The 13,958-nt window shown below is 44.3% G+C and overlaps 1 protein-coding gene across 1 annotated transcript in view; it reads left to right on the top strand.

The window, feature by feature from the left end:
• Positions 1–13,958, top strand: part of LOC104524336 (neuronal membrane glycoprotein M6-b-like) — a 24,290-nt gene that overhangs the window by 6,672 nt on the left and 3,660 nt on the right. The window contains exons 2-3 of the mRNA XM_010167173.1: positions 970–1,089; positions 12,528–12,714. Coding sequence (XP_010165475.1) covers positions 970–1,089; positions 12,528–12,714 — 307 coding nt within the window. The remainder of the gene's footprint in view (positions 1–969; positions 1,090–12,527; positions 12,715–13,958) is intronic.

Here is a 13,958-nt window from a genome sequence, read left to right as displayed (position 1 = left end):
CTCCCTCTGCCCCCCAGAATTTGTCTCTGATCTAGTCTATGATAGATGAGTTCTCAGCATTGTAACCTTTACTTCCTCCACCTGCTGAAATGCTGCTTAAATCAGATTTATTTTGGTCAGAGATTATGGTTACTTTTTAATTTAGTCACTGCAGAGTGGGACTCTGGTGTGTTTTAAATAAAGATCTGTCCGTCTCACCCTGACAGACGGACAAAGCTGTAGCGGTGCCAAGAGGGGACATGTAGGATCGAAAGTGGTTTGATGTTGTTTTGCCAGTGGCCTCTTTCAGGGGGCTCGGAAGCCCTGTGCCAGTGAGCGTGCAGAGTGTGTGAGCAGGTCAGGTGTGTTCCTGTGTGGGGGGTCTCATTGCTGAGCTTCATCTGCCCTCTGAAAAGATGAGGAGAAAGGATAACTGTTCTCCTTCGTTGTAAACCCAAAATAAATCTGTTTTAGCATACTTGGTCCAGATTTTTGGATGTGAGCAGAACCTGTGTGAAATAAAGCCCACGACTTCTTTGTCATGTAAGAAAGCAGTGGTGCAAACTCATATGTTTGCCCTACGTCTACATGTGACAATAACCTTTTTTTTTGACAGATTTTGAGTCTTTTGAAAAACAGGTAATGTGGTTTTCCGTTATTTTGTTTTCCTTTACTTCTGGAGCAGAGCTCTGTGCCATGGACAAAAAAGGGTGGGTGGGGGGAAGGAGTAGGAGTAAACACATCCTTCCCTACATGTTTAATTCAAATCCTAGGTGGAGTTTTAGCTATTCAACCTTTATAAACACCTGTGTGAACATTTCCCTGTCGATAGTACCTCCCACCCCCTCCCTTGGTTTGGTAAGTTTATGTTGTTTCAGTTCTGAAACTACAGCGTGTTTTTCTGGGCTCTTATTTTTAAAGTTAAATGACTGAAAGTACTGAACTAAAACTTGCTGGTGACACTGACTTTTTACCACCTAAAATTGGCAGTGATCACCAGACCAGAAATGGAAATTGGCAGGTACCACTGGATGTACAGGAGTTCAAGGCCACACCGGTACCATCATGTGCCAGCAGTGAGAGGCAATATTAGTCCTTTGGGGATTCAAGGTAAATAAAGGGCTGGGTGAAAGGGAAATTGAGAGTTCAGAAATGGTAGTAACATAAACCTAATGCTTTGCACTAGTCCTAACGATTTAAGATAAATGTTCTATTTTTTCTCATTTTGTTTGTTAAGGCCTTACAGAGTTTAGTCCTTTTGTATGAATACTTGACATAAATTTAAATTTGGTTGTTAATGCTTAAAAGACAGTAATGTGTGGTGAAGGACACCTCCCTTTTAACTGTGCTGCCTGATTGCTTCAAAACTGTTTACAGATGAGATGGTGTAGTATGGGTTTTGTATGCAGATCAGTCTCTCAAACTGATCAGCTACAAATGCAGTAATTGACACTAAAGCAGTGACAGCACATCTGATTCACTGGTCTCCTACAATGTGCTTCCTAGACAATATTCCATGGTTTTGTTGTTCGCATTTTTCCTTTGCTAGAAGCCGTAAGTGCATATGTTGGAGTCTAAAGGAGGATTTCAGATGAGGCTTTAAAAATTGTTTGGTGATTCTACATGCTTGTCCTTTCAACATCTGGCTTGAGTCCTCAAAAAGATCCTATTTTGTTTTCCTGAAGCTTTATTTTAAGAGTCTGGGGGGACCTAAGTTTTGAAGGATCTCGCAGAGGCACCTAAAAACAAGCACATGACTGATTGCACTGGAAAATTCCAGTCTGGCTGGGGGTTAACACAGCAAGGATATAAATGCTCAGAGAGAGAATTTGCGGCTAGCTCTATCCAGCAATCCTCTTCTCTTCATGGAGCTGATTGACTGAAGCCTGCTTAACAGCTTGTTTGCTGGAGATGCCTACCTCTGCATCAGTCTTTAACAGCAATTTCAGAGAAATATGCACCAAACCTTGCTGCCTAATCCTTCCCTTTTCCATTATATTTTCACATGTTTGTTCTTTAGGATTCAAATACTTATGTATTTCAGAATGGCTTTGCTTTTTCTACACCCCTCCCCACCCCCATCCTTAGGTTGCATATCATGATCTCCCTCTGCAATATCAATATTCATGTTGGCCATAATTTATGATAAATGACCTGGATGACAGACTCAGTGCTGCCAGAAGACATTCCATAACTTCAGATCAGATCATGTGGGATATTTTATACAAGGGAGAAATGCTTCAGGAAGGAGCGGTGGATTATTAATGATGTCATCCTGTGAAGGAGGACATGGAGGGAGCTGGCCAGGTGCCTGGTTATCAGGGTCTTGTGCCCCCGTCAGCTGTCCCCAGTGATGAGACACGTCCATATGTGCTGGCACGGATGAGGCAGGACGCAGAGGAGACGCGCAGCCTTCTGTCACAGCAGCTGGGAGTCTGGCACCTAAAATGGTGCTAGAAACCCTTGTTTAGGCTGAACTGAACCCTATGCAGGCTGCCTTGGGAAGCTTCCTGAAGTAACATGGAGGTAAATGTGGTGCCTGTCATGGTGGAGTTGAAGATGAAAGGGTTCTTTCTGATGGGGGAGGAAGAACCCCACCAGCAAAGCCCAGAAATGCCAATTCAAGGGAAGGTGCCTTAAATGGCTGCACTTAAATGAAAAGGTTTTTAGGCAGCAATGAAACTGCTCTGAACGGGTCTTCAATGAGGCCAATCTACCAGTGATGGATTAGCCACAGTGAAAATATTGGTCTTTGCTCCTTTCCCTTAGATTGGAGGAAAAATGTCACTTCAGTTACAACACAGGTCACAGCTGTGACTTGCCTCCCTTCAGTATTGACAAACAAACAGCTCCCTGCTGCTGGGTGGCGTTGGCTACTGTGCTGAGATAAACTCTCTGTTTCTTTGACAAGCCACATTATTTCTTGGGTGCCTTTGCAGTACAGCTATTTGTACTTTGCCTCCCCTGTCAGTGTCCAAATGGACATCATTAGGAGAGCACCTCTGTGGCAGTCTCTGTGGCATCCATCTCTTCTCCCAGGGTCTCCATGTATGACATGATCTCCCTTCCCCATTTTAAGCTTTAATCCAGCACTTGAGTAACAAGGGAAGAGTCAGTGCGGGATATTCACTGCGGTGCTGGAGCCAAGACATCTCCAGAACACCTGCAAGCTTAATGAGCCTTTCAAAGGCCCAGCATTTTTTCCCAGGAAGCAAAGTACCATCTTTTTCTTTAGTAAGAGAAACTTAGCAATGGTTGTTTAACATGAGCTTAGCTGTAGGCATGCTTCCAGGCTGGGTGGGCGTTGTTTGCTTTATGGGAAGCTTTTCTTTCTTTCTTTTTCTTTTTTTTTTCCTTCCTTAACTTGCTTCCCCCAGATGCGAGGTGGTGTTTCAGCTGCTTTGTGAGCACGTAAGGGCATGTGAATGTAGCATATCTCATGGAAACAGCCTGCTCCCTTACTGAAGCAAGCTTAGATTTTGAAAGTGGTGTGACGGAGACTCAGCTGGGGAAATAGCTTCACAAAAGCTGTTGAAGGGCAGCAGTTGTGGCTGAGGTTTCTTACCACTTCTCTAGTTCTACAGTTGGGTAAATCATGGCAGTTTTGGTTATATCTGAAATGGAGAACTTACCTTCCAAATCTTAGATCTGCCAGGCTGAAATTCCCCCCCTCACTGTTTTTGGCCCTCAGCACTAGGGACAGACAGGTTGTGTTTCTGTTTGCTTCTTTGTAGCTAGGGAGGAGTCAACTGGGGAAGCAGTCGGTAGCAGTGGCTGAAATCCAGTGTGGGAAAAGTCTTGCTCTCCTGCTGAGTGCTGAAGGCTGATGGAGAGTGAGGTGAGTTACAGCTGCCAGAAGGGTGGAGCTAAGAGTCTCAACTCCAGTCTTCCAGGTAAGATACCTTTGATTAATGTAAAGTCAGCTTTAAAAATGGTGTCAGCCAGGTACGGGTGAGTCTGGAGAATGATTGAATCTAGGAAGCCCAGTTGTCCTTACAGAAGGTTTCACAGAACTGCTGAAGTACACCATGGGACTGAAGTGCCTGGGTGCTTTTGGACCTCCTCCAGCAAGCCTGCCTGGACCTTCAGGCATTTTAATGTATTTGACAGTCCGCCATCACTTCATCTGTTTTACCTCTTTGGCTTGAGTTTGTCCAACATAATAACCTGGGCTGGCACCTACTGAAGCAGCAGTTCTTGCATGTTAGCCCTACCGAATGTTTCTCCAAGAAGCCAAAATAAGGAGAGTGAGGTCAGGGTGAGGGCAGAAAGGAGGAATGTCTTCAGGCATGTTGAGTAGTGAGTTGTTGATATGTCAGCCAAGAGTTACAGCCACAGTGTGGACCAGAGGCTGCCCTTGCTGGTGCAGTGTGTTTGCACTTTGAGCTCTGTGTGTCCAAGGGCAACAAAGCTGGTGAAGGGGCTGGAACACAAGTCTTATGAGGAGAAGCTGAGGGAACTGAGGTTGTTCAGTCTGGAGAAAAGGAAGCTGAGGGGAGACCTTATCACTCTCTACAACTACCTAAAAGGAGGAGGTTGTAGGGAGGTGGGTCTCAGTCTCTTCTCCTAAGTAACAAGCGATAGGACAAGAGGAAATGGCCCCAAGTTGCACCAGGGGAGGTTTAGATTGGATATTAGGAAAAATTTATTCACCAAAAGGGTTATCAGGCATTGGAACAGGATGCCCAGGGAAGTGGTGGAATCACCATCCCTGAGGTATTTAAAAGACTTGTAATTGTGATGCTTAGGGACATGGTTTAGAGGTGGACTTGGCAGTGTTAGGTTAGCAGTTGGACTCAGTAATCTTAAAAGGTCTTTTCCAACCTAGACATTTTATGATTCAATGAGTCCTTCCCCATGCTCAGGCTGTGCAAAAGTCCCAAGGGTTATTTTGGATAGTAAAACACTAGAATGAGTCTCCAGGAGGAATAATGCCAAAGCTTTTATCAGTACTGCTTGAGCTATTCCTTATGTGAGAAGTCTCTCTTTAAATCACCTGCTTTTTTTCTTTTTTTTTTTCTCTGCAAGAGCAACTTACAACTAAAAAAAAAGAATCTATCCTCAAGGATTCCCATAGAAATCTGCTTGAAGTAAGGCCTTTTCCAGAGTATAAATTAGGAATTTTTCTTCTGCTGTGGTTTCCACTGTTTCATGGGCCAAAAGTAAAACACAGAAGACATGAATTAAAGTAAACAAATTTTTGCCTGACCTTTGTCCAAGAGCAATAAAGCTGGATGAGAGGAATTCTCCTGTCCCATTGTCTCATGGGGCAGCGACGTTCTTCCCATGCAGGTCTGACTCCTTGCTCTCGCACAGCAAACGCCTGGGATGAGCACTTGCAATAAGTGTGGATGTAGTGACTCATATTTCATAGACTGCACTGTCTGAAAAAGACACCTTCAGAACATCTGTGAACTTAATGAGCCTTGTAGAGGCTGGGAATGATAGAGATGGAGAGTGTCTGTATTTCAAGAAATTTGGGAAAAAAAAAAATGAGATAAGGCCTGTAAAAGACCATTCACATCATCTGTCCTCGAGTGAAACAGGTTTGATTCCTGCAGTGGGAGGGACAGTATTTTTTTCTTTAAGAAGTGCTGGCTTGGGCCTGAGGTTTGAAGAAAGGGGGGTCTGTTCCAGAAGAGATAAATTTTGCCTTGGTAAAGTAGCCTTTTCTCCAATTTGAACATCATGTTTTCTTTAGTGAAAGGAAAAAAAACTACACCTTTTCGGTTGATGAACATTGATAACCTCTGTGAGGGTGGGGGTTTTTTTTTGTTTGTTTGTTTTTTGTTTGTTTGTTTTTGTTAATTGTGTTAGAAAAAAATTGCTCTTGATTTTAAACGTGTGCCTACTGTGTTTTTTCTGGACTATTCAGGAGCAGTTTATTATCATTAGTTACACAGTACCACAGAGATATTGATGCTTTCTGGATTTAAAAAATGGTCTGCTAGTGGTGCTTCCAGGCTGTGAGATGCTTTTTCTTAGTGTGCACCAGTTCTCCTGGTTTCTCTGTGCCCATTCCAACACAGGAGGCAAGAAACAAGGATTTTTAGTTGTCTGCTACACAACAATATGGAAGCATCTAATGAAACCTAAAGGTGGCAGGCTTAAAACTGATAATGGACAAAAACCACGTTCTCAGAAGTGATGTATCAAAGAGTATCTGGAGAAGTTGTAATTAATGCAGATAACCTTCAGAAAGGAGCCACTTGTTCTTTGAATAGCTCTTGAATAGAAAAGATTGGGATGAGATTTACTCAATGGATCAGACTACCCCAGATCTCACTGTGTTTTGTGGTTGAATGGAGCATCTTGTGCTAGCCACCATGAAGGGTGAGACTGATGGTCTTGCTGGATTTCAGGTCTTGTCCTTTGTGGTAGCCCTGATGGCTGTGGTTCTAAAGGTCATGTCTTCTCCATCACAGATACAGTGTTGGCTAGGAAGGAGCATTTATTGATTTACCACTGTGGAAGAGGGGATGCGAATTTAGGGGGGAGATTATCGATCTGGCTCAACTTAAGTGTCACAGAATCACAGAATGGTGGGGGTTGGAAGGGACCTCAGGAGATCATCTAGTCCAACCCCCCTGCCAAAGCAGGTTCCACAGGAAAGTGTCCAGGTTTTGAACATCTCCAGAGATGGAGACTCCACAACCTCCCTGGGCAGCCTGTTCCAGTGCTTCATCACCCTCACAGTAAAGAAGTTTTTCCTCAAGTTTGTCTGGAACTTTTGGTGTTCCAGTTTTTGCCCATTGCCCCTTGTCCTGTCACCAGGCACCACCAAAAAGAGCCCAGCCCCATCCGTTTGGCCCCCACATTTCAGATCTTTATAGACGTTGATAAGTTTTCTAATTCTCATTAAGAGTTCATTAAAATAAGTTAATTTCACAGCTTCTGATTTGGGGAGGACAAAAAGGCAAAATTAGGAAAGGTTGAACTTAAAGAAGTTTTCTGTGGAAGAGCTTTAAGAGGTTTGTGGGAGGAAAATAAAGGATTTTCTCTAAGCGAGCTCATCACTTATTTAGTCTGTTTAATGTACTTAATCCAAAAGTGTGGTGAGTGACCATTTATTGTAATTAATAATAACAGAGGTTTTATCTTTGTGCTATGTTTTGTAAATCAGAAAAACTTAAGATGAACAGGAATAGGTAAGGATAGAGCTTCAACAAAGACATCCAAGTGATTTACCACACAGCCTTTTTGTTTTACTGTACCTGTTAAAGTGTGGAGAGGAATTTGTCACAAGCTTTAAACTTACCTTTGTAAGATTAAATGTTTTATCTTATTGTACTGTTGCCTCTGACCCTTGGCTGCTGGTGTGGGTGATGGATGTGAGAAGTAAAGTCACCTTACTGCCAGGTACTCGCTTATTCTCACACAGGGAAGAAGTAGGTAAGATCCTTTGCTGCTTCTGAGGTATTGGTGTGTTCCCGCATCCCTCACTACTTCCCCCGTAGCTGTCAGTCATGCTACAGGGTATGAAATGTACATCCTAGCATGCATAAGCCATTCAGAATGGGTATGTAAAAAAATACAGTAGGCGACAAAGTAAAATTGGCATTTGCTTTCATCGACATAAAGTTAATTTTCTGACAAAAATCCATGGTGGTTTAGGACTCTGATAGTTTTATGTACACTTGGTATTTGGTAACCTTCAGCACTCGGGGAAAAGGAGGTGAATGTTCAGTACTGAGCTCTCTTACATTTATTTGTGAATTGGGAGTAACACTCCAACACCAGGCTCCCATGGATGTGTAATAATGAGCTTGATTTACATGTGATGGCTGTGTTTAAGATGTTACCTAGTGCTTTCTCTTTCCTTGGATCTCTTGCAACTTTATTTTTGTTAGAACAGTTCCTCTGCACATGCTCCCTGAGCTGTGGTGCTGAAACCAACATTTTGTGGTCCTGTGGTGGAACATGCCATGTAATTTCTACCGTGTATTACCTGGACAAGTGTCCAACATGCCAGGATTTCTAAAAGTGCATTACACAATTACAGGGAGTAAGTGATGAGTAAAATGGTGCCCATTGCTTCATCTTTCAGAACAGCAAGACAGATTTATGGAAGGGGAAGAAACAAAACTTCTAAGGAAAAGAGAGTGGGAACTAACTCAGAAAACAGCGACAGGAGCCTGGAGGTTTAGTTCCCTGAAATGGCGAGCTTTTCAAACCTCCTTTCAGATTTTTTGTTCCATAGTGACCTTGACTATAGGATCAATGATTTGTACCTGAAGTAACACTGAGGCACTAGTTCAGCCTAGGAGGAGTTTGGGACATTAGAGGACAAGCTGGTTTTCTGTCCAGGAGGTCTGTACGCTCTTTCCTTACATCAAGTTTTCCACACTTTGCTTTGAAGGGCAGCTTTGTGCACATGTATCTGTCTCAGCTTTTTGAGTCTGGGCTTCAATAGCTGATGTGTGAACTTCCTAGAGCAAGCCCTGGGAATACTCAAGACAGCTACCTGATCCCATTAGATTGTCTTTTGTCATTTCTGAAGCACAGATTTCATCATTCCACTCCATCTTGACCTTAGTGGGATGAGTTAGAGTCTGAGAATTGCTGCTGTTTGTTTTGGGTTTTTTTTTTTTAAGACCGCTTTCCATTAATTCTGTATTACCTTGCTTTTACGAGTTTAAATCTTAAAGCTGTACTTAGAGTGCCAAAGAAGGTTTAGCCACACAATTGCCATTTGACATGGGAAATTGAACAGCTAAGCCCCTGCATATATGCAATAGCCTGTACACTGCTGGGTAGATTGTATAATTGTTCTTCATACATTAAGCAACCAAGTGCTGATTTGTGTACATATGTAGGTTCATCCTTTACCAATTTCCTGTGACTGATAGTTTCCAGGAGATAAAAAGAATAGCTGGTTCCTGTTTTTTCTCTTCTCTTTATTTTTGTCCTTTAGCTAGAATATTTTTGTGTGTGTGTGTGTGTTTAGTAGCATTCATTCCCTAGAGAATAATCTCAGTCCTTGTTTTAGCTGGCCTCCTTCTGAGAGTGTGTTAAATCTGTAGCCAAGATCACAAGCAGCTCTGGGCAAATCATTGGGCTGTTATTAACCTGCCTCCATGGCAACTGCTGCTCGCCAGCCTGAGGACAAAAAATGTTTTTATTCTGCTGAGTTGCACAAAAGGTTCTAGTGATGCCTTGCACAAAATGGCCATTGAAAGGGGAGATGCAGTGATGTGTGTTTGTGCTGTACTGTTTCATATTTAAATCGTTTTACACTCCTATGTTGGAAGTAGATACACAGCTGAAAAGTACAGTGTGTTGGCCATACAGAATTTAAAAACTAGCAGAAAACTGGAACTAAACTTCTTAAAATACTACTTATTTTTGTCACCTTGAGTTTGCAGGCCTTCAGCCTGCAGTTGTCATCAGTGCGTTGGCAAGTCACTTTGTGAGCATGAACTAGGCAAACATCATCATGGGTTTTCAGTTGTGCTGTATGAAGATCCTTGCTGACTTGAGGTTACAGAGAGAAACCATAAAGCAGGTTGCCTGGAAAGCTTTCATTTTTTGAAGGAATCCTCTGATTTGCTTCAGTGCTGGTTTGAGAAGCTTGGTAAGCGTATCCTAGTGCTTGAGGAGCTGCAAATGTTATCTGGTTTTGAAAGCTGCTCCTGGCAGTACTGTTTTAGGCTTGCTTCAAAATAAAATTACAAAACTAGCTATATTGCTCAGGCTAGGCATGGATTTAAGCTCCTTTTAAAGAGTGTTCACAGTGGGATCTGTGGAGGGTCTGGCAGCCCCAGTGCCATGCTGAGGTTGCATCCTGCAGTTAGTTACCCTTTGGCAGGAGGCTGTGCAGCTCTGCTGTCAATTTGGGTGTAGAATGACTATGTGTCATCCACTATGTGGATACTGTCCCTGGGAAATGTGCAGGTTTGTGGTGCTTCCTCTGCTTGCAAGCTGGTAGCGTGCAATTTCCCTGGGCACTGAAGATCCTCTGCTTCCTGCTTTAGTCTCGCTGTGAGGGCAAGTAGTTTCTGCAGTCCCACATTTGGGCAGTTTGCTTTGCTTTGCTCAAAATAGTGTGGTTGCTTTAGAGACCTCTTAAGGCATCTGTTGGCCTTGGTCTGCACTGATAAAATGAAGGCCACCCAAATATTGTGATGCCTTTTAACTGGGGCTGTAGGGGAAGATATAAAGAGTATGGCCACAAAGATGCTGTGTGCAGCTGCTGGTCACTGGGAGGTGAGAGGGGATTTGCCAGCATCAGCTTGTGTTTGAGGGTCTGTGGGTTAGTGGCAGATATTGCCGTGTGTTTGGGTAAGGGATCCAACAAGCTCTCCAGGGCGAATGTTCTGCTGGTGGCCTGGGAAACCAGCTGTGCAGTAAGGAGTACCAGGAGGACAGGTACCTAGTTGGGGGGTGTTAATAGTCAGTCTTGGATCTACACCAGTTCTTAGTTTTGTCAAGCAGGTTGCCCCCATTTTCTGAAATTGGCAGCTTTTCTTTCAGACCTCAGCAGACCCTTGGCTTTGCTTCCAGCTGTTTTTGTTTCCTGTCTTGGATGGGATCCTTTTGCAAAGCAATCTGTGGATCGGCACGATTAGGTGATCAACCTCCTCCACACTGAGCAATGATCTCGAAGTCACCTTCTCCTTTAAGAGAAGCCCGAAAGGCTGTTCATTTTGTGCTGGGCTGTGGCCACATGTGTGTTGAGCATTGCCTGCTAGATCTGAGCGTGGTTATTCTTGGATAATCCTTTGCTGCTAATCCTGCACCAGGTGCAGGCATTTCTTGGATTAACTCTCGGAGGTTTGGGCCTGACTCGGGAGCAGATGCTGCAGAGGTAGGTGAGCCAGTCTCACGTGTATGACGGCCGTTGCGTCTGGCTGATGAGCTACACTCAGGCAGATTCCTCAAAGCAGAGGATTGCTCTTCAAGGTCTGGTGTCTGAACTCAACTCTGGACCTCTGTGATGAGATGAAAACCAGAGATTATTTCCTCTGATAGTGTGGGGCATTTTAGTTTGCCCCATCACTGCTAAACAGCAGTCTTTGTTCATTCGGCAGTGTTTTTGTCATAAAGATAGTTCCTACTGACTGGACTCTAGCTGTGGGCTTGACTATAAAAGCTTCCCAGGCTTGTTTCCGTGCGATTAAATCTTGTCTGCAGTTAGCAAAGTGGTGTTTCAGAAGTCATTTCGGTGGTGATAGCTGCTTAAGCCTGACTGGGACACTTGCTAGTGACTCCTAAAAGGAGAGTTTCCCACTTATGGAATGGGAAAGCTTTGAATTATTGGATGCGTATTATCCCCCAGTACTTTGTGGAAGTGTCTGCTCTGCAACTCATTCATTAGTGGGAAAGGGAGGGCAATAAAAATAAACTTGCCTCATGTGGTGGAAGGAGACTTGCTGATCTTAAGTAGTTTTTGGGGCGGGAAGATGTGATGTGATGTACGCGCTCACCAGCTGTCTCCTTGCCTTCAAATGTTTTGTCCATTTAGTGCCTTCCTGCAGAAGCAACGGGCTGCTCCTGCAACGTGCAATGCTGGTCGCTCCATTAAGCATTGTCTTAATGGCTTGTGTTTTACGCAGTTGTATGAAATGCACATTAATGGAGAAAGCTTAATGCCATCACCCTGCAGTAACGAATTGGTATGGATTGCCATTACCATTATAGTGCAGTTAAAAGCTGTGTTTGTTTCCGACTTACATTTCCCAGCTCTGCAAGCAGATGGGTTTTTAGGCCGCGCAGTTGGGAGGAACCTAGCAATTCAGCTGCAACCTCCTTATTACAGTGTTCGTAGAGCAGCAGTTCTGGGGGGGTGTTTTGTTAACTCAGACTGCTTAAACGATACATTTCATTAAAATGATGATTATGCTACTGCAGACTGTATTCAGGGATCACTGTAAATCCAGTGTATCCTATAAATCTGGCAATGTATTGTCCATGTGATACAGCTTCATCTCACTGCTCTCGATAAAAATTGCTACTCCTTCACCCCCATTCAGTTTTCCTGTTGTTAAAACATCTGTAACCTTATATGGATTTATACAAAAAGATGCTCAGGAGCCACGGGAGAGTATATAGTAGTTAAGTTTTGCAGAGCTAAACGTGTTCCTCTTCTAATGAAGATGCAAAGTATCTTTTTACTTTTCCAAAAGGCCTCATTGTTTTGAGTATTTGCTCCTCCGGCTTTCTCAAAGGTGCCAGCATAGCTGGTGCACCTGCCGTGCAAACGCAGTGAGCCCTGTATGAGCAGCTGATCGCAATGGATCACTTCAAACAAGTGATTTTTTTTTTTTTCTTTTTCCATTTCATAGGCTGTCTCATCGATCTCCTCTTGATTCTGTAAAGATAGGGGCACCCAGCCTGCTTTCTGGGCTTTGAGTCCTTACCAACAGATCTGTAGGTCACTGCTTTAGAGGGTGATGCTGTCTTGCACCACCTATAGATTTTTGCTTAGCATGTCAATACTTGAGCCTTTTAGTCCCTATGGCTTTTACCAAGTGGAGGACAGATATCTTTTCCTCATAATTTGCTTTTTTGCTCATAATGGGTTTTTCTGCTTTCTCTTTTCTGCTTAGGTTGCTTTGAATGTTGCATTAAGTGCCTAGGAGGAGTGCCATATGCTTCGCTCGTGGCAACCATTCTCTGCTTCTCGGGGGTAGCATTGTTTTGTGGCTGTGGCCATGTGGCGCTCACAGGGACCGTGTCTATCCTCGAGCAGCACTTCTCCACGACTGCCAGCGACCATGCTTTGCTGAGTGAAGTGTAAGTATGGCTCCCATTTCCATTATTCCTCATAACATACTCATGCTAAATGAGTAGAGATGGATTCAAACCTCAGTCTCCATCTCTGAGTATTAAGTTGCTTGTTTGTCCAACAGCCCTCAGAGTTTTTGTGGTGTTCATGCACAAAGAACCAGACTGTGTATCCTGCTTAACCTGTTTATATTGGGAACAGTACTCTTTAATATCTTCATCAGGGCTATAGACAGTGGGGCTGAGTGCACCCTCAGCATGTTTGCAGATGACACAAAGCTGAGTGGTGCAGTAGATACACATGAGGGAAGGGATGCCATCCAGAGGGACCTTGTCAGCCTTTGAGGAGTGGACCCCTGCAAACCTCATGAGGTTCAACAAGGCCAGGTGCAAGGTCCTGCACCCAGGTTGGGGCAATCCCCAGTATCAATACAGACTGGGGATGAAGGGATTGAGAGCAGCCCTGCGGAGAAGGACTTGGGGGGGCTGGTGGGTGAAAAGCTGGACATGAGCTGGCAATGTGCGCTTGCAGCCCAGAAGGCCAATAACCGTATCCTGGGCTGCATCAAAAGCAGCGTGGTCAGCAGGTCAAGGGAAGTGATTGTGCCCCTCTACTCTGGTGAGACCCCACCTGCAGCACTGTGTCCAGCTCTGGAGTCCTCAGCACAGGAAAGACATGGACCTGTTGGAGTGGGTCCAGAGGAGGGCCACAAAAATGATCAGAGGGCTGGAGCACCTCTCCTGTGAGGAAGAGTTGGGGCTGTTCAGCCTGGAGAAAAGGCAGCTCTGGGCTGACCTTATTGTGGCCTTTCAATATGTCACATGGGTTTAAAAGAAAGATGGAGACAGGCTTTTCAGCAGGGCCTGTGGTGGCAGAACAAGGGGCAACAATTTTAATGTGAAAGGGTAGATTAGTGTTTGTTGGTGACACAAAGTTTGAAGGAATGACAGGGAAGTGGTGTTCTGTCCATCCTCCCTGAGAAAGGGGATTGTACAAGTGAGAAAAATGGAGAGAAAAGACTGGAAGGAGCTTTACTGTTTGTCTCTGCAACTGCAGCCTTTGTAGAGAACCACCAGTGAAATATTCGGGGCTTTAGTGTTCCCGAGGCTTCTCTGTGACACCAGAAGAAGGAGGTGTCACGGAGAAGGTGTCCTGGAGGTCTGTCGGGAGGCACGCTCAGCCCCACTGGCACAAGCCTCTCGTTCCCCTTGATGCTGAGGGACGCGTGGGTCCCAGGCTCTGGGCTGGTGGT

Source organism: Antrostomus carolinensis, unplaced genomic scaffold, assembly GCF_000700745.2.
Source record: "Antrostomus carolinensis isolate BGI_N321 unplaced genomic scaffold, ASM70074v2 scaffold14454, whole genome shotgun sequence".
NCBI classification, from domain to species: Eukaryota; Metazoa; Chordata; class Aves; order Caprimulgiformes; family Caprimulgidae; genus Antrostomus; species Antrostomus carolinensis.
This window is presented reverse-complemented; position numbering and strand designations above follow the sequence as displayed.